This window comes from Dermacentor variabilis, chromosome 1 (assembly GCF_050947875.1).
Source record: "Dermacentor variabilis isolate Ectoservices chromosome 1, ASM5094787v1, whole genome shotgun sequence".
Classification (NCBI taxonomy): domain Eukaryota; kingdom Metazoa; phylum Arthropoda; class Arachnida; order Ixodida; family Ixodidae; genus Dermacentor; species Dermacentor variabilis.
This window is the reverse complement of record NC_134568.1, coordinates 176,749,984-176,771,558: the sequence shown is the minus strand read 5'-3', so window position 1 is coordinate 176,771,558 and position 21,575 is coordinate 176,749,984. Positions and strand designations below refer to the sequence as shown.

The window sequence follows — 21,575 nt, the reverse complement described above, 5'->3', positions numbered from 1 at the left end:
ATGGGACATGGGCATTTTTGCATTTAGCCTCCATCGAAATGCAGCCGTCACGGCCAGGATTTGATCCCACAACCTCGTGCTTAGCAGTACAACACCATAGCCGCTAAGCCACTATGGCAGGTAATGAACAAAACTGTTTATGTGATAGATCGGAATTCATGATTACGTTAGTCTCTTTGTGATAGGATGTCCAGCACACCCATTACAATAGGATCTCTAAACCGTACCCAATCTACCTAGCTTCCTACATACAGGAGGACGCTGCTGTTTCAAACATTGTGACGAAATTTTAAACAAGGAGCATAGATATGTCATATACCTATGCATTTTGTCCCTCATGAACAAGTATTCACACTCTTGGAAACAATTAATTATATTTCAATCAATTCTCGTAACGTCTTGTGTCTCGAGATGGTGCCCTGCTTGAAGTCCCGAAATCCACGAGGTTGCAGCTGTCGCAAGGAACAACTAGATACACTCCTACATACCTGCCAAGCTGGCGAGATAAAAAATCGGGAGACTTTTTTTTTGATGCGCCAATTTAGGGGGGGGGGGGGGGCATTCAATGTTTCAACTTCCGATGGGACCCGGGGGAGGGGGAGGCGAGGGGGTTTCGTTCACACTTTCAGGCAGTGTTCGAAGAGTCCTATTGCAGGACCTTGCAGTAGCAGACTTTGCTCACTTCAAAAATTTGTCTACGTAGCTTTGCTCAAAACATGGTCCAGACTGACGGCCCTTCACTAGCAGCAGATGTTGGAGGGTTGTGTTGCACGTTGATGAACAGAACTCAGTCCTAGTTTTTCGTGCCATGCTAAAAATCCTCTCAAACTCTGCGTTGCTATGCGGTATCACAAGTAAATCCAGCATCACCTTAGCAACTCGGTGAAACATGCTTTCCATCAGTGTTTTTCATTTTTCCAACCACAGACCACTGCACGTCCCATCCCACCTTTCTTCATTCAGAATATCCTCTGGAAGACTGTGCACCTGTAGTGTGGCAAATTCAGCTTCAAGAGCATCTAAGGCATCTTCAGCAGATTCACTGGAATCTCGGCGCAGCAGCGGAATAAACTGAATAAAGAAACAAAGACTCAAGAGAGATGCCTGCAAAATAAATTTCAGGTTGGCCACCTCCACATTCTTCAGAGTTACGTCCACATCCATAGCGCTTCGCCTCGTCACATTTCGTAAATATTTTCCATAGAAAAAGCACAGCGTAGTCGCTGACACTAAAGGGTAGGTTGTGTTTGATGAGGAATCCCGTAAACAGGCCCTCCACACGTATAACACTGTCGTAACACTTGTTCCGGAGAAAGTTCACTATGTTGCCTTGCTGCTCAACGGTGTGAACATAGCTTTGATGCTTCGCCGTGGAAACATGCAGTTTCAAGTCGCTTTTGACACCGCAAGACACGTTGATGTCGCATCCACACATTGTACAAAATGCAAAATGTTATCCTTTTCTTGATGTCAAAAAGCACGGAAATTTAGAAGTATAAGATCGCAAAAACTTCTGCAAATACCTTTTCTTGGGCTTTGATAGTGCCATGGCATCAAGCACATGAGGATTCTAACTTTACACGGTGCACTGCACACAGACTGGCTAGCCAACACTAATCATACACACAAGCAGCAGCAACAAGATGCACCATGGAGGAAGGCATGCATGAAATGCAAGAGCTACATTGGCTCTGGCTTTGTTCGTCTTACTAGGCACCGTAGCCGGTGATGCTGACGATTACGATGTGGCTGTAGATTCCGCAGTGACGGTTTCGCAAAATCCATTATTGTGCGAACAGAGACCACTTTTTGGGAGATATAAGACAGTGATCATACAATCGGAAAGTTCAGTCAAAAATCGGGAGTCTCCCGGGCAAATCAGGAGGGTTGGCAGGTATGCACTTACCAAAGCTTGCACAGACAAGAGTTATTACCTTATAGATACTGAGAACTGAGTTACTGAGAACTGCAAGCTTTTCTATAAGAAAAGTCAGGAGTTAATGCAAATGAAAGACGTGCACAACATGTAGGACACTAGGCATATATGAGTTAACATTCAGCTATACTATCCCTTTAGGCACACATCACAGAGATTTCAGCATCAAAAATTCAACCTAACATCGCAAATATAATTGCCTTTGCAGCATTATCTGGCAGAGAGAATAGCAACTGGTAGGGTTTTACCTCCAAGAGTCACAACCAAGCTTTGAGAAATGGTGTAGTGGGGCTCTAAATAATTTTTCTTTCTCCCCCCCAGCCCCCTTTGGAACACAGCTGTCAAATCCGTGAATTGAAATTGTGAAGTTGTGCAGAGTAGTAGAATGCTGTAGCCACTGAGCCACCATGGCTCAAGGGTAACCAGTCTGTCATTACTGCCTACATTACTTCACTGTCCTCTTCAAATGCAAGGTAGTATTTTTGCATTTCAATGTCGTCAAACGCACACATATATGGAAGTCGGCAAACACTACCACAGGGTGCCTAGCTCACATATAATATACGAGTTTTGCCTTTTGTGACAGCAATGATGTAACCAATATAAACATTTTACCTATACCAGTATTTCTGAAAAAATGACAAAATGCTCACATTTTTGTGATTGACCAGCTTCATAAGCTTGAATTCCCGATATGCTCGCTTGGCATGGGTCACATTCTGAAAAGGACGGCTGAGCTTCTTGATGGCTACATTTTGACCAGTCACCGAGTCATAGGCCGCACTGGAATGAAAATGCATTCACAATAAGTCGAGAGCAAAAATTTCAGAAGACAAAGCTGGTTACACACCACACATGGGACATGATAATGAAAAACTGATTAATCCTTTTCAGCTTGCAGGCACCAAGACACAAGAAGCAACCTCCAAACCCCTTTGTCAGTAATGTTTTGCAAATAGATTAAGAAATGTTGGGGTCCAACATTTCATTTAACAGATTACAGAACAAGCTGAGAGAAACAAAAAATGAAACCAACTCTTTCTCACTGTCACCTACACCCATTGCTCACACAAGCGTCATTTAGCTTAGACTTTTATTTTGCCTTGTTCCACGTGCTCCTCCACTAAGCAACACCTTGTAAATTGCAGAGACGCTATATTTTATTTTTATTTACTTATAAAAATACAGCAAGCCACAGTCTGACATCACTACTAACTAGCCTTATATAATTAGGGTTCTGTGTTTTCCGTTTTTATTTCCACAGAAATATTTTTTCCCATTGAGCTTAGTTTTTGCTTTTGCTCTGTATTCAGCGAGTGTTCGGTAGCAGCAAAAATGTAGCAGCATGTAGCAGGGTTCAATTGGCACAATTGCCACAGCAGTAACACCAATGCACTTGCTGTAGCACAGCACCAAGTTTTCTTTGCCAGCGTTACACAAAACTGCTACCGATGATTGAAAACAGAATGTCACCCCAGTCCAAATTGCAGCATTGCCGTCAAAATGTCTTACCAAAAACTGTTTGATACAGACAGAAGTGGAAGTCAGAGGGTGCAAGGTTAGCACTGTATGGAGAGTGGTTGGAGATTTCCAATCTGAACTGCAACAACGCAGCCCACTTACTCATACCTGTTTGCAGCCATGCACTATTCTATAAAAACACAATTCTGACACTCAGCTTCACAAGTCTCTTGTTCTGTATTCAGGGTGTCTACCGAGTTGGCATTTCCAAATTCCCTGAGTTTTCCAGGTTTTCCCTGAGTGCCTTTGTGAAATTCCCTGAGTGACGCAGAACTATGTTTCATGTCAAGACGGGCTGAAACCACGTTGCCCGATGCTGTCACTCTTTAGTAATCATATGAAACAAATAAAAAAACCGACTTAATCCAGTTTGAATACTAAGGAGTAGTGTTTATGTTATTCAAAAAGAGAATAGAAAGGAGGGGTTAGTAATATGCACAGCAAATAAAGATGTCTTCAAAAAAATTGCAAATCAAGTCGGACATCCTAAATACGAATAAAAAGGAGATGCATACAGAAGCAAATATTTTCTAATATGAGCTATTTCTATCAACTGATAGCAAGCTCAGTGGTATGAGGCCCGAACTTTGTCACAATTGAGATTCTCTCTCAAGATCTCGTAAGTCAACCTCAGCTGTCCTGACATACTCTCAGCCCGCGCACGACGCCTCAGTGTTGTGTTTCACTGCTTTAAAGAGTTTATTTGGTTTGGATGATGGACACCTGCATCCCGGCATCAGCCAACACTTTTCTTTGAGCTCAAGCTCCTTTAAAACGGCGGCAGCACGCTTCCTTCCCCATTCATTCCTCCATGCATAGGTTCTTTCTGTTCTTGTCCTCCTTCCGCCACTCGTACGCCCCACGAACCATTTGAAGCATCTTTTTGGTCAGTTACGCAGTCCACGTCCGATTTTTCGTACTCCCTAGGGGCCGCGGAAACGTCCGAAAATCGGCCAGTTGGAAAAAATAAATGCATGTCACTTACTGCCCTTAAGGGCTGAAACCGCAGCAGGCACATTTGTAAATGCTCTGAAGGCCTGTCGGTACACTTATTAGGCATATCGGTGCTCATACTGTAACAGGAGATCCCGGATGCACGCGTGTATAATTAAGGAACACATATTGTGACCCATGACACTACCCCTTCCAACGCTTGTAATGCTTCACCGCAATACATTTGCGTATGCTTCACCACGTAACATACCTGTACTGAGGCGAAGCTGACTTTCAGGAACCGGCCTTATCCAACGCACTGTGCTTTCCGAGCTTCGAAGCCAATTGCGAGGACCACAAAGGCGCAGTCGGTGCCATTGCTGACAGCAGCGAATTCTTTCAATGAAAAACACGGCACCCAACGGCAAGAAGCTTAATAGCTAATGTCGAAGCAGCTTGGTCTAGCGTTGCCACACTGCTGGCTACGGCTGCAAGCGGAACTGCGTGCGAGAGCACCGATTCGAGGCGGCGAGGTAATCAAAACGGCAGCGGTGGTGGCTTTGAGTAATGCCGTTTCGGACCTGCGGCCACGGCAAAAAGTCCAGAAAATCGGACAGCGAAGGGTTCTTGCGTCCGAAATTTCAGACGTTCCGATACATTGACTATATGGGATACGTGGTGGTGCCGCGAAGCCTTTCAAATTATCGGGCATCCGGAAAGTCGGTCATTGACTGTACACTGGAAACTCCTCCAGCCGACGACAGGGCGTCAAAGACGATTTATTACGATTCCTATCTATTACTCGAGCCAGCATTAGCGCGACTTTCGACACTTTCAACAAAATTACCGCTAAATGTCCCTGATAGAGGCACAAATTCCGCGAGTTTTCCCTGAGTTTTTCCAGACTACTCAAAATCCCTGAGAATTCCCAGTTTTCCCGGTTGGTAGACACCCTGGCAGGGTGTCTACCAAGTTGACATTTCCAAATTCCCTGAGTTTTCCAGGTTTTCCCTGAGTGCCTTTGCAAAATTCCCTGAGTGACACAGAACTTCGTTTTATGTCAAGACAGGTTGACACCACGTCGCCCGATGGTGTCACTCTCTGTAAGCATGCTAAAAATTTTTTAAACACGACTTAATCCAGTTTGAATAGTAAGAAGTGTTTATATTATTCAAAAAGAAAACACAAGGGCGCAGTTAGTAAAATGCATAGCGAATAAAATATATTCAAAAAAATATAATAAAACCCATTGCAAATCAAGTCTAACATTTTCAAGTACAAATAAAAAGGGGATGCATAGAGAAGCAAATATCTTCAAATATGAGCTATTTCTATCAATTGATGGCAAGTTCATTGGTACGCGGCCTGAAATTTGTCACAAGTGAGATTCTCTCTCAACAGTTGGTAAGTAAACCTCAACTGTCCTGACATACTCTCAGCCCGCATACGATGCCTCAGTGTTGCGTTTCACTGTTCTAAAGAGTTTATTTTCGTTTGGATTAGAGAAACCTGCATCTCGGCACCAGCCGACACTTTGCTTTTTGAGCTCCAGCTCCTTCAAAGAAGCGGCGGCACGCTTCCTTTCCCGTTCATTCCTCAATGCACAAGTCGTTTCTGTTCTTGTCCTCCTTCTGCCGCGCGTTCACCCCACGGAGCAATTGAAGCATAGTCTTAGTTGTACAGTGAACATCCCGTTTTTCGCACTCCCTAGGGGCCACAAAAACGTCAAAAAAAGTTGGGCAGTTTGAAAAAATGAATGCATGTCTTTTACTGCTCTTAAAGGCTCAAATCACCACAGGCACATCCAAAAAAGCTCTGAAGGCCTGCCACTTATAGGCATATCTGTGCTTGTACTGTAACAGGAGATGGCAGGTGCACACGTGTACAATTAAGGAATACATACCATGTCCCGTGACAATTGCACCTTCCCACACTCGGTATGCTTCAACACAATACTTTCACATATTCTTCACCACGTAATATTGCTGTACTGAGGCGAAGATGACTTTCGGGAATAACCATTATGCAACGCGTCGTGCTTTCCGAGCTTCCAAGCCAATCACAAGGACCACAAAGGCGGAGTCGGTACTGCTGCTGACAGTGGTGAATTCTTTCAATGAAACAACATGGCACCGAACAGCAAGAAGCTTAATAGCGAATGTTGAAGCCCCTAGGCCTTGCTTTGTCGCGATGGTGGCTACGGCTGCCAGCGGATCTGCATATGAGAGCACCGGTTCGAGGCGGCGAGATAATCAAAATGCCGGTGGAGGCAGCTTTGATTAACGCTGTTTCGGACCTGCGGTCACAGCAAAAAGTCCGAAAAATCGGACGGCGAAGGGTTCTCGCGTCCAGAATTTCAGAATTTCTTATACACCGACTCTATGGTGTACGCGGTGGTGTTGCGAAGCCGTCCGAATTATCGGGTGTCATGAAAGTCTGTCTTTGACGGTACAATGGCAACTCCTCCAGTGGATGACATGGCATCAAAGAGGATTTGTTACAATTTCTCTCTAATACTCGAGCCAGTATTACCACAACTTTCGTTGTCTTTCAACAAAATTACTGCTGATTTTCCCTGATAGGAGCACAAGTTCCCTGAGTTTTCCCTGAGCATTTCCAGACTATTCAATATCCCTGAAAATTCCCAGTTTTCCCGGTTGGTGACACCCTGACAGGTGCACCCTTCTCATATAAGTCATGCTATCTTTCAGGCCTTACTTCCTGAAAGTGTCTCTTGTTTGTATTAGCAGCAACATTCAGTACATACGAAATTCAATTTAATAAACTACACACTGCGTGCGTCAAACACAGCCCTACAATGGCCACAAGATCATCTTATGCTACCTACATACTTTACCACAATACATGAACATGAACTGGTATTCAAGTGGCTTTAGTACACTATACAGTGCTCTGAAACTCCTTAATGTGTTCATCAAAGGCTCACCAGACTATGCCCTGGGCCCCAGAGCCAATGGACTTGAGGTTCTGATACCTCCGCAGGATGGTAAACTTTGTGTCAACCACTTCAAAGGTGTAAAACAGGCTCGAGTGCTTGGACATGGCGCACAGATGGCAGCCAGAGCACAATGTCTCCTACCGCCACCAACCCAGCGCCATGACTACAACCCAGGGAGGTTGCCCTGCAAAAAATTGAAAAACCATTTGTCTACAATGGTGATTTTAAACAAACAAGCAGATATGACAGAAATATCTTCCATAAAAAATAATACACAGGAGTATGTGAACGTGCAAGTTTCCTTTCTAATCAAATTAAATATAAACACCGAGAAACATGGGCTTTAAGAACTTCATTGAATAGTCAATGTTAACATCTTTTTGAAAAGCAGACAAAAGAAAAATTAACAGAAAAATATATTTAAAAAACTCCAGTCAATTCTTTCCATAACTACAACACAAGACACTTTGAAACTGTACCAGAATATAGGTAAAAGATAACACCAATACAAGATTTCTATTGAATACAAATACCCATCCTTGTATCTTTAAGTACTTAAACATGGCCATCATGGTTACATTTGGAGGCTCATGTAAGCTATCATTAAAGTCTGCTTTGAAATTTATTAAACTTGCAGGGCCAAAACAGCACAGTGGATTGGGGGATGCTGTAGTGCAGGGCACCCCAAATTAATTTTGACCATCTCCATTTCTTTAACGTGCGCCCAAATCTAAGTAGACGAGAGTGTTTATATTTCACTTCATTAAAATGCAGCCGCCACAGCCGAGAATCCAACACATGACCTTATGCTCTGCAGCAAAATGCCATAGCCACCGCAGTGGGTACTGAGCCACCGCAGTGGGTACTGGAAAATTTTTTTCACACTCGTTTTTACATCACATTTTAAAAAATTTCTCTAAGCAATCTTTTGTGAAAACATGAGCAACAAAGAGAAAGGAATATGTAATGCAAAGATGTGGGATCGTTCCCCAGTTGTGGCAAGTTTTTTCATCCACTTCACAATGTCTACAGGTTGATGCTTAGACAGTACTTGCATTAGTAGAGCATGCCGTCATTAAGACTAGTTTTTTCTTATATTCTACAAGTGTGTTGCTTATCTTACAAATGACACAAAAGAAATTTAGAACACATACAAGAACCAATGGTGGAAAAACATACGGCACTCATGTTCATATGCCACGTTTCTCCCTGTATCACATACTTCTGATGGCATGTGCTATATGAAGATGTTAGCGGGAAAAATGAAAGGTCTTACCTACTACAGAGGTATTTTCATTATCATGTGCCCAGGTAACCACAGACAAGAACTTCAGAGGTTAGTATTCAACAGACCTGCTCCACTTAATGCCCTTTTGTTTTTGCCCCACGAGACCTAAGAATTTGGCCAAGACCAAATTTTAAAAAATTCAATAAATGTTTATAGGAAAAGGCACGGGTATATTCATACTAGTTGACCCCGTAAGTAGGCCACATGCCATGTGACCAACCCTTGGCTGTAAGAAGCGACAGCATATGAAAATAACGGTGAAATGCCCAAGCTTAATCAGTATGTAACAAAGCCAGAAAATTAGAATTTCAGAAGGTTACCAGCAGCACAATGGAACTTCTCTTGCAAGAACAGAGGATCATAACAGCGTGATGACCATGTCAATTTCTATAGTGTGATTGATGTTCTACAGTGGTGAGACACCAAAATTTCCCTGCTACGACAAACTGCCAAATGAGCTTCACATGCAATCATCATACCTGCCAGCCTGTGAACATATTTCATAAAGTCCTACAAATCCGAAACCAAACAAAGGGGGGAGGGGGGAGTAGCATACATATTCACTTTATTAATGATTATTTAGATGCAACACAGTCAATTTTTAAGCACCTTTGCGAATTTTGACACTGCCTGCTTTGGGAACTTATCTGAATACAGCTCGAAGCAAGTACACCTCTGATTCAATATCATAACTACATGAGAGGTCATGTCATCTTGGTATAGGGCATCTTGCACTGCTACACGAGGACACCTAAGGTACCCTCACAATTTCCTTTCTTTACTAACAAATTTTTTTTTGTAATCTAGCCCTCCCTCCCCCCCCCCCCTGTGTTTCAACACTTAAAAAAATTTTCACCAACAGAATTCGTTTTTTGCAGAACTTGATGCAGCATTTGTAAAATTTTAGAACATGCCCGAGGTTGTAAATTTTATGGAAAATTCGGGAGAGTAAATAGCAAGCAATAGCAATGGGCCAGCTCAGCTTAAAATGCAATGCAGGCATCTTTAGGCCAAGCTGGCCAGAAATGGAAGCAGGCAGCCCTCCCACAAATGGCCCTTCCTTTCAGTAATTGCAATAGTAATCAGTAATCCCAATGTCCCTTTCTCATAATCACACTAGCATCCTTTAACTGGCGGTTGCTAAATATTCGAAATATACAGATTTCACATATCAGATAAAAAGTTTAAATTTGAAACAAATTTTCAGTGTCAAATATAAAACTGAATATTACACACCCCAAATAATCAGTAGCAATTGCTTTTAACATTTCAAAGTTATACACTTTACTGGTGGCCTTTATAAAACAGTACAAATAGTCAAATGGTCAAAGGCAAGAGCTGTGTTGTTACCGCAATTAACACGAACTGCGTATTCTTAAAAAAATTTTTTTTGTGGTGGTAGTTTTTTTTCTGTCTTTTCATTATATATATAAGGACAATCTATAATAACTTTTACAGGGGCCATTTGTATGTATTTACAACAGTTACATGGCAATATGTTTGTGAAAGGGCCAGGTCAACCCTATAGGATAGGTATCTTGAGAAGGTTGCAGAAAGCCGAGCTGATATGCGTGAGGAGTCATGTGCAGAAGCTAGGCAGAGCAATGTCAAGTGTCTGGGGTCATCCAAACCGTTCCAACCCTCAGCAATAGTGGCAGCATGAACTGACACGTGGTTTAACGTTATACTGCAGTGCAGCAGCAGCAATAATACTATGATAGCAGAAAAACTTTCTGTTCTGATCACTACATTGACACCCATCTTGCACAACAACATAAGCAAAAGCACCTGTTGGCAGTATTGTTGGGCGACTATATGATGTGGAGGAGAGGCCCATGAGGGGTCCTCTCAAGACATGCCGGCACTTCAGCACCGACAGTATTGCGCTTCCAATGAGCATCCCCAACCCTCCCTGTCCCTCATCTTACATATGCGTTAACGAGGTCTCCCCAATGGAAGGTACAGTGGATCCACCCCTGCTATATACCCAGTCCAATGTTGTAGATGGCAGCATAAAAGAACAGGATGAAACTGGGTGTCTTCTTTTCAGCCTGCTCACAGTTCTTTTGCCAAATTCACCTCTAATAAGCTGGTGCACATGAAATGAACGCACCAATTCGTATGTTAGCTGTAGTAAAGAGAGATGTAGCGCGTACTAGGACGCCACATATCAATGAAAGTTCAAATTTCAAAGCAAAAATGATCAAACTGGTTTTCATGAAGTTTGCTGCAACATCTAAATGGTGTCCTTGCAAAAATGATTACATTCAACATCCATCAGCAAAACAAAGCAATAGAAGAGTTTTAGAATTGGGGCACCCAAACATTGGGTGCCCAAAGCAGCAACTGCTTTGCGTTCCTAGGTTATGCTGAGTGAATGCACTTTAATATTTGGGTACTGGGCTTGTGTTAGCATCAAACGCTTGCAACATCGTTATGGATGCAGAAGGAAATTTCAAAACCAGTGCGTGAGAAATAAAATCGTGAATTATCACAATGTGGGCATCTGTGATGTTTAAAACTTCTGATGAAAGGTCAAAGCCCCGTTTTCAGACTTGTCAGTGTGTGCTTAAAGCAATAACCGTAGCGTTAACACAACAGAAGCAAGCAATGTGACACAGTAAACACTTATAATTTATCCTAGCCGTCTAGTGTTTGTCGTGCCACATTTCTTGTCTGTCGTGTTAATGCTCTGAATACTGCTGAAGTAGTAATTGCCAAGAAGGCGGTGCTTAGCTTAATGATTTGTCTTCGTAACATTTGCCACCAAGGCAATTTTGTTTCTCCTGTCAGAAACAATGCAAAGTACCTGCCATCATAAGGTAGGGTAATCCAAATAAGTATAGCCTAAAATAAGCCCGCCTAAAACATCCTGCTTTAGGCCTACGAGCTCTCGATCACAAAACAATCTAGAAAACAGTGGCAATTTAACATTAAATCATCCTCATCTACGCTAAACAAGTGAAAGTCATAGCAATTATTTGTGTTTGTTTATAAGAGATGTTACCGGTCACCAAGAAATCAGGTCAGATCTGGTGCCATGGTTCAATGGATGCCACAATGTTTGTTTACACAAAGCTTAGGGGCACCCAAGTTTCAACCCAAACCCAATTAAGCGGTTTAAGTGCAGCGCAAGCACTGTGGCAAGACTATTCTTTCGAGGTACCCTAGGTTTGGGTGCCCCTATTTAAAAACGTCCTAATGTCTTTAAATTCAGGCATTGAATGTTGAAAAGGAACATTTGAAACAATGCTATATCGTCGCAGCCTTTTATGTGCACACACCACTGTACTTGAGCGTCAACCTTAAGTGGAACTAAACACTGATAGCAGGGACAGCGATTTTTACACCCCTCAACCAAACACATTTTATCTTTCACGCAGCGGTAGACCTCTACCACTTTAAAGGGACACTAAAGTGAAAAATGATTTCTTCTGCATCAGTAAATTACCGTTCTACAACACCAAAAACACCGCTCTTACAACGATAAGGCGTTTGGTAAACCAGAAAAAGCGCAAGAACGAAATTCGGGTGGTGACGCCTACTTGAGTTCCCGCACCTGGGGGCTGCGACGTCTTGGATTTTGATGGCATCTTCTAGGGCCTACTAATTATATATAGCGGTACAGATTGACTAAATTGTGTTCTAAAGGAACCAAATATTAAACATGGCAAGTTTCGGGAACCTTTATTCAGCCAACGCGGCCTAAATGCGAAAACATACTTTGGAATCCCTGACGTCACGCTGACCCACCGGCGCTGGGGTTTCGGCGCGAAATTCAAATACTGATTCTTGGACCTTCATTTTCTCATCTAATAATCAAACTATTTTTTTAAATGACTGCCTGCAGGGTTTTCAAACAATGCTCCATTAGTCTAAACTGATGCTTTGCTTTAGTGTCCCTTTAAGAAATCCCAGTTGGGCTTAGGCTCCAACACTTCTCCAAGGACACACAGAGAGCACTGAGGTTCTGGCATATGAAGAATCCCACTTTTTCAAAATTAACTTGGAGCCCAGCTTTCCAGTGGCAATCACAGTCTTAGTAAGTCATTGAAATGGTAGCACTACTAAAGGGCGATGTACTTTTTCATGTTCGCACATAACATGCTCGTTCAAATGAGTCGCATATTAAAGCATGCTGGTAAAAATATAACCACACATGAAGTCCCGACTAGTTGCAACACAATGGCTATGATGCTATATGGTAAAGCGGTAGTAAAAAAACAATGCTGAACACGACACAGGGGCAAATTGTAACATACATATCTCAGTTTTAAAAAAAACAAATTAAGGCTGAAAGTGGACCAAAATAAATAGTTAGGCATATTTGTATTTTCTTCCTGGACATATATGTGCGCCCTTCGGCGAAAAAAGTAAAGGCCAGTCACCCACTGCCAACTGGCCTTTACTTTTTGCAATAGGCTGGACAATCCAAGGAAGGTGAATTTTTTTTCCTTCTCCCGTTTGAACTGAACATCTCTTTAGCTGAAATGTCTTTTTCCATAGCTAATACCTCAACTTATTTCCTTTGGTTGCTCGTCGAAAGCTCTATGCCTTTTTAAGAGAAAGGTGTCAGTTTCTGCCCCAGTGTTTTCATAGAGAATACATGCAGCTGCTACAATTTTTTTAGTTTGAACATCTCTACACACTTCAACTCAAGTGCTTTCCTTTTGCACTATCAGCAAGTATTTCCTTCCTTTTTTTCAATTCTCCAAGTATTCAGTACGTGGCCACCCCTGCTGCACCAGAGACTTAAGTCTCATTATTGGGCCAGTCAGCAGCGGCACACCATAGCTCTTTAGAGTATCAAAGATGATTTACTGAGAAATGTATGGCAACTCCATCTTTTCAAATGAAAGGCACTTGTTCAGACTAAACCCTCTCTCGACCATCACTTGGCCTTAAAGCTTTTCGTAGCATTGAAAGACACCAGGAAGAAGATATCAGCAAGAAGATATCAAAGTGCTCCGGATCCTTATCAAAATGCTAAATTTCATGTTGCTGTTTTTCACAGAATATGATGCACTGGAAAATAGAACCATTTTGGGGCATGGCCCTTTATTCCTCCAGTGGCTCACAAGGTTTTTCCCAACTTTACCTCTAAAATGGTAACGAACAATAAACAAATGCACCAGTGTGCATGCTAACTGTATGTGGCAAAGCAAGATGCAGAAAGTGCCAAATTTCATGTTGCTGCTTTTCACACAACTTTACGCACTGTGCCCACAGGATGAACTCCTGTGCTCAGGTTTACGATCCTACACAGTTAAGCCCGATTTAAGCTTTGCCAGTCATTTATTTGTATTAAACATTTCTGTCAAGGCACATTCTTTTCAATGAATTCTTGGTCATCCACACTAAAAACTGCTAACATTCTTGTGTCAATGCAGAAACGAATTCATGGCTCAATTTTAAGTTTAAATGTTTGTAACTGCACCCGATAAACTGACTAACATTTCGGAAAGTGGCACCCTTTGCACCCTCAAAGGGAGCCACAGTTTTTGAGTCAACCAGCAGGCATTGTACATATACTGGAGGCTATGGTCAGCTGAGTCCCATGTGTGATGAAAGCAACTGTGGCAATACCTTTCTGGACAAGCATGTTGTCACTGGCTGATGACACACTACACAATGGTCATGCTGCAGAATTTTCAGAATATATGCAAAACAAATAACCAGAGCATCTAAGCATAGTATAGACAAAAATTGCAAATTTTTATGTTTTTATGCATATATTTGGCTCCTACAGCAGTTTTCAAGCAGTCTTAAGGGCCCTGGAAAGCTCCCGTATAATTTTTTTGCTACATCATGATTTATGCACACCAGTAAAATTTGAAAGGGCCTAATGTGACATGAAAAATGTTTTTGTATAAAAATATTTTGGGAGACGATTCCACAGAGCACTAAAAACAAAAATTTCTAAGGATAGTTCAAGGTAGTCGAGCGGCACATCAGGGACACTTAGGGTGGTATGATCCTTCTGGTAAATTTTTACCACTTTTCTACATGCGCAGTGAAAGTGACTGTCCTTCGAATGCTAAAACAAGAAGCACCAAGCTAAGTCTCCCTCTTATCATACAGGACTTGCCATCAGATGCACACTGCAAATGGACTTTAGCAGTTTGAACATTTCACAATGTACAAAGTTTCCCATCACTCCCAACACTTACAAAATGTGAATGTTTGGTGAGGCATCGAAAGCAAAACTGGAAGGAAACAAATAAGCTCTTAAAGCTACACATATCCTCATCAGGTACTCTGTGCACAATTGTGCATGCCAAAATGGTGCATCAAAAGCAAACACACTCATCAAAATAATATTTCAAATGTTTCACATATATATTCAAACATTTTTAACTGGACATGTCATTCAAATTTGAATGATATGTGCAAAGTGTTTTCCTAAAACGAGTTGGAAGGTATGCCTCAGTGCTTGTTGTCGGTGTCAGTATATCCTCATGTAGTGGGTTAACTTTCATTGTTTTGCAAAAATGTTTTACATCAGGCAGATTTTTCAAATAGATGGATAGGTGCTATACATATATGATAGACAAGGAATAGTCACAGTTCTCATATCTGACATTCCTGCTGATAGTTCTCACAAGGAGTCATCATTATGTACACTTGACAAAACTCATAGAATTGAAAATTCTTAATTTTTTCTGGAGGTGTACACTTTTCATGATTCTGAAGAAGCAAGAAATGTGGGGAAACTAAATTTTAAATGGACAGAATTAACAGGTGCCTGAAAATGATAGAGTTAATACATTTGCCATATTGATTGTGAACACTACTACAATAAGTCAATTTAGTGGTTTAGTGAATGTGCTGAATATTGGCCACAAAACGCACTTTCTTCTCACTAGAACAAAGATCTACAAACTAGAATTTCTTGGAACTACTTGAACAACAAGCCATTAACGATGCAATGCATGCTGAAGAAAGGGTACCAATAAAAAACAACCACGCCCCATTATAAGATACAATATTTCTCTTATATCTACACACACATGGTGCTATATGTTGGACTATTTTCAATGTTGGACTATCTCCCAATGTTTTCATTATCTTCAGAAAGAGACAGGATGAGCACACACACACACACACAAAAAGTGCGACATTAAACATTTGTTGAGCTACCTTTGATAGCAATGCATTACAGACATGAAATGTTCTGAAAGATACTTGTTTGGCATTGCAGGAGAATTTGTACTCAAATTAATATCAGCAAATCAAGCTGTAAAACATTAAAATTAAATTAGGTGGTTTTACGTGCCAAAACTATGATCTGATTATGAGGCATGCCATAGTGGGAGACTCCGAATTAATTTTGACCACCTGGGGTTCTTTAATGTGCACTTAAATGTAGGTGTGTTCTTGCATTTTGCCCATCGAAATGCAGCTGCCACGGTCGGAATTTGATACCGCAACTTTGTGCTTATCAGTGCAACACCAAAGCCATTTCGGGGGGGTAAATCAAGCTGTCTGTCCCAAAGTAAACCCTTGGGCTGTGAAAACCAGGTCAGTTTAAACCATTTTTTTTTTTATCAGAGGCATGACACACAAGGGTTTTCGTATCTTAGCACATAGAAGTAGAGTGACATTATAGAAGCAAGTTTAACTAGACAAATGGCACAGCCCAGGAGTCCTAGAGCAGTGCACTTATTGGACAATAATAGAATATGCTTTGCTATACAGGCTGCATCTGTAGACATGACTAAATTACAGCCTCACAGCTAGAGCACCTAAAAGAAATGCACTGCTGGTTCTAGTGTTAAATGCCTTACAGTAATGTCTGGCAATGCATCGCCTGATACCTCAATGTCAATAAGAAAATGTTCAATGAACAAAGGCTACCATGAGGCCACAATGAATGAATGAATAAATTTCATTTAAGAGGGGATGGCTCTGTGGTCTATGCTGGGGTATGGGAAGATGGGTAGCTGTATAAATACACAGTATGACCTCGATACAGGAATGTGTGAAATTAAGCAGTGTGTTTTATAGGTTTTTAAATGATTAACAAGTACACTAAGTCCCATTTAGAAATGCTATCCCATGCCACTTCTCGACTCATAACAGCAGTTGGAAATACAATGGTGCTTTTAACAGCCAGATACTTTTTTGCATTGGCCATCAGACAAAAAGGGAATTAAAAAAATTAAAGAAACAGCAAGATTTGAGAGGCTATCTTGCAGAACATGTTTGAATGTACACTGCTATAAAATAATTCACTTACCCTACTGCTCAGTTTAAAACCTGCAGCATAGCCATCAAAGCTAATAATGAATGCAATAAAATTGACTAGAAATGTGTACACAAAACATTTAATTCAGAAACTGAGATCAAGAAATAAGGTGCTTCAGCAAGAAGACAAACACACACATCGATGCATAAAGCTCTTAGGCATGAAGCTTTTGGTACAGAGAATGCAGAAAGCGCTTTCTTTTTTTCTGTTTTCTCTGCAATTGCAGATACACTGGGCAATAAGGTTATTCCACTCCTATTTGACACTTCACTGCTGGCAGAAGCATGTAGAGGCTCAATTTGTCTAAATAAAAACGATTGTTTAGTTGAAATCAAACAGTAAAACACAAAAATTGTCCACATATAAGAGTTCTCCTTGCGTTTACAGATTGTATATGTTTAGAACAAATGTTGGGCATAGCGGTCCGCATTTACATTAACTGTATTCTGCTACTTAATATCGGCACATACTCAAATCAGCCATGGTCACATGTTCATAACACGCGCATGCGTCATGAATTCTTCTGAGTGTAGTACAAAAAAATTAAGGCACTGCTGCTACGAAGCAATACATTCTAACTCTACGGAGAGATGGTACAGCTGCACCGTCGTATAGGCAGCAACCCAGTACGGTGAGATAAACACTTCTATCAGAAAAAAATATATATCTGAACGGAACCATAAAACCGTACGCAGGAAACACAAGCGTGTGCCTCATAAAACAAGTCAATGACATTGGTTGGCAGCTTCACGCGATCCGAGGTGAGACGATCGGTTGACTGGCCCCATGAATTGTAAGCAAACAAGTAAGCAGATTTCCAGAAATAGCTTTAAAATTACCATATCTTCAGTAAGAATGCATGTTGAAATCATGGTACCAGAACTATGGGCACGAATAGGTTAGTTTATGGTGCCTCGACCACTTGACCAAAGTCAAGAACGGAAGCAGAACTCATAGGATTCTGTAAACACTGGCGAATTTAACAAGCATAGCTAAATAGAAGGCAAGAAGTAGAATATTAGGCTTAATATAAAGGCCAAGTACCGCACCGGCTACGATACCATGACCCGCGGTGACACCATGCAGCTGCAGCGCCTAGCCGACACGAGCACATCAGGCGAAATGAAGACATCAACGCTAGCTTAATTAGCTTAAACCGGTTTCAACAAACGGCGTAAATACCCAGGCCAGTTTAACATATCTAACCTGAACTACAGATGACAAAATCTTAAAACATTTCTCCACAAACGAGCCTAGAAACATCGTCACACTAGGCCTAAAACACTGCACGGGCGCATTGAATGGGACGGTGCCGTGTTTTGGATCCGGCATCCAGTTCCGTACGGACGGCATACCTCGTTGTGATCCTCGTGAATGCGGGCTAAAGACTTCAGCCCGTACAGTCAGGTACGAAGGACGCCGCTTGAATACCTACTGGAAAATCTAATTTATACTTATTGCACTTGGCCCCGCAAAAGAGGTTTCTGTCAAATTTTTCGCAGAAACCACACAACACAATGGCGCCATAAGCACTTTTGCTTGACGTCACACGGTTATGCGGAGGAGCGGCACTCAACAAAAATAGCAACCAATGCCATTGCTAGTTTCGGTTTCGGGTCCTATCGATATAGTGTTGGAATTTTTAGGTAGCTGTTGGGCGCGGAGGCTAAAGATACAGCTCCAGATCTCAGCTCACATTATTTGAACTATTTTTCAGAGCTCACACGAATGCCGTCGGATACTGCTCTTGACAAAAAATGTTTTCTTTGGGTCACAGCTGTCACATACCACCTTGTCTCTACGCCGCAGCGTATTAACATGCAATAACATTTTGTCCTTTGCGTCAGCCGTGTAGCTAAAGCTCTGCCAATAAAGTTTAATGAAAATGGTGACGTTATTTACATGAAGGTTATATTCTTTGTTCTAGAACCGCTGACAAATGCGCGCTATGCTACGCTAACCAATTTTGCTGCTGACTGTTACGTAGTGCTAGCGGGTGTATATAGTAGCTCTAAATTTACAGTACCCATCAGAAAATAATTAGTTTTGATAAATAAGGCACCTGTGACTGTGCACATTGCGTAAAAAAAAGAAAAACGCGCCACTGTTCTAATTTGTGAAAACCGCAACAGGAGACGCCACCGTCGCGTTAACACCATTTCGTGAATGATCACTGAACCAATTTTCTGTGGCTGAGTTTGCACTGAACCAATGCACCTTACGTTTTTTCTGCATTCCATTAGTCTATGTTGATATGTGTATTCTGCTGTACGTACACGTATTTACGTGGCCTTGCCTTGCGGTACCGGCGCGCATAGTCTGCAATCCCCATTTTGATACTTTCATTTTCCTTCTTTCTCCCCTGCATTGCCTTCGTTCGGCGCTGAATACCGCTGAATACCCTTCACCAGAAAGTGGATATTTTCATGCCATGGTACTAGTGTGCTTTTAGAAACAATGGAAGCGTGTGGCGAAATGCGAAATCACAAAATCGTGTTCACACATCTACGTCTACTTTTCCAGTGACCTCAGTATGGGAGACTGTTTACGGCTCACACTTGAAGTCGAGAGAAGGGAGGAGAAACCGAAGTAAAACAAGAAAACAAACAAATAGCCATAACTAAGCGAAAGTCATGTGTTCCAACGCCCACGTGAACTTCGAAGGCGCAGGTGTTTTAAAATAAAGGAATGCGCAGAACGGATTGCCTTAGCGTGGAGAGGCAATACAGGGGCCGAGGGCAGACGTTACTGTAGATGCAGTGGATTATATCAGTGTTGTGTTTACAAAGCGCCAATAGTGTCAACTTCGTCAGTTCTATTCCAAAATAAAGAGTAGGACAGGTCTGCCCAGAGCCTGTTGATTGCAATGCATCCATCGCTTGTTGTTTCGACAGCAAACAAGAATTTTTAGTTGAGGATATAATGGAAAAATGAATTTACAACCATATATATATATATATATATATATATATATATATATATATATATATATATATATATATATATATATATATATATATATATATAAACGGGAAGATAAAGGGTTAACCCTTTCTTTTATTAGTCATATCATAAGAAACCAACGATATACATATACATATATCGCTTTCGCGCCTTTGATTCATCGGCTATATTTTGAACTGTCCTGGCGTCTTACTTGTACCGTTAGCAAAAGCTAAGCATATGCGTTCAGTGGCGTACCAACTATTTCTCGAGTCGGGGGCAAACCGCACGCGATCTGACTCTCTCTCTCTCTCTCTCTCTCTCTCTATATATATATATATATATATATATATATATATATATATATATATATATATATATAAAGACAGTAAAATTTTTGTTTATTTTTATCTTCTACATTTAAAAAGCCGAATTTTTAGGTAATTTCTGATTGGCGGTATTAAAGCCAATTTTTCACTCATTATAGAGTGTATTCTAGAACCTCTTACACCAACACATGCGCCAACAGCATCTTTAACTGTTATATCATTAGCATCTAAATATTCTTTTATCGCTGTTTTTATCAAATCTTTTAAAGGTAAACCTAGCTAATGTATAAAGGCATCAGAACATTAAAAATATTTCTAAATAATTACTCCACCACCTAGACAAACATCATCAGCATTTAATTCTACAAATAATCTAGAACTTGAACACAAATATATAAACATTCGCAACATATATATATATATATATATATATATATATATATATATATATATATATATATATATATATATATATATATTGCGAATTACTATCACAATAAGCGAAAGAGCCTGGAAAGGCTTCAGTCAGCTATATTTACATTTAACAGTCATAGACCTATTTAACAATCACACAACATATGGTGAACCATGGTGGCCAGAAAAGTTATTTGAATTTGCATTTGCTTCTTGCAACTATATAAAATCTCAAGATGATACAGGGACAAAAGGCAACGAGTGCCTCTCAGAGGTCCCAGATCCCGCCCAGTAGAAGCAGTACAGCCTACATAAAAAAAAGTGCACATTTGCTACAAAGAATTTTAATTAAAACAAAGAACTGTACTGGGGGTTTAAGTCTACAGCACAAACGTTTCGCTAGTTTAGATAATAGTGTTGTCGAGGTTATACGCAATGAAGTACAAGCGACATTAATTACTTGCAACATTACGAAAATAAAAGCTAACGGATAACAGTGTGTGTGTGTGTGCGTGTGTGTGTGCGTGCGTGCGTGCGTGCGTGCGCGCGCGCGACTGTTCCGCTTGAAAATTTGCCCGCTTTGGGGGGGGGGGGAGCACTTCGTGTTGGGAATATTTAAAAAAGCCAGTAGTTCATCAACACACATGTTACTCCGCTATAACATTTACTATGGTGTCCTCCTTCTCTCCCCCGGTCACTTTCCGATATATCTAATATCGGTTGGGTTCACAGTTCTCCCGAGGCAACGGGGTAAATTCTCTTGTTCGCAAAACGCATTGACAAAGCTCCGGATAACTTGCATTCGCAATTTACTGCAAATGCCATAATTAGTCTCCTGTCTGAAGTTTACTAACATATTGCCCATAATTCGGCCTTTATTGTTGTCAGATATAAACAAAATGTCTTGTTTAGTTCACCAAGGACATCGATCAAACCAAGTCGGAACATGTTATGACACCTGAAAATAGGGAAAGGAAAACGACCGCTCAGTAATTATTTGCAAC

At 41.1% G+C, this 21,575-nt stretch overlaps 1 protein-coding gene across 1 annotated transcript in view; it reads right to left on the bottom strand.

The window, feature by feature from the left end:
* The window catches only part of bsk (mitogen-activated protein kinase dJNK), a 98,341-nt gene extending 79,917 nt beyond the window's left edge, over positions 1-18,424 (bottom strand). Inside the window, exons 1-3 of the mRNA XM_075700196.1 lie at positions 18,241-18,424; positions 7,338-7,533; positions 2,590-2,719 (exon numbers count right to left, since the gene is read on the bottom strand). Coding sequence (XP_075556311.1) covers positions 2,590-2,719; positions 7,338-7,453 — 246 coding nt within the window. The 5' untranslated portion in view covers positions 7,454-7,533; positions 18,241-18,424. The remainder of the gene's footprint in view (positions 1-2,589; positions 2,720-7,337; positions 7,534-18,240) is intronic.
* Positions 18,425-21,575: the final 3,151 nt, after the last annotated feature.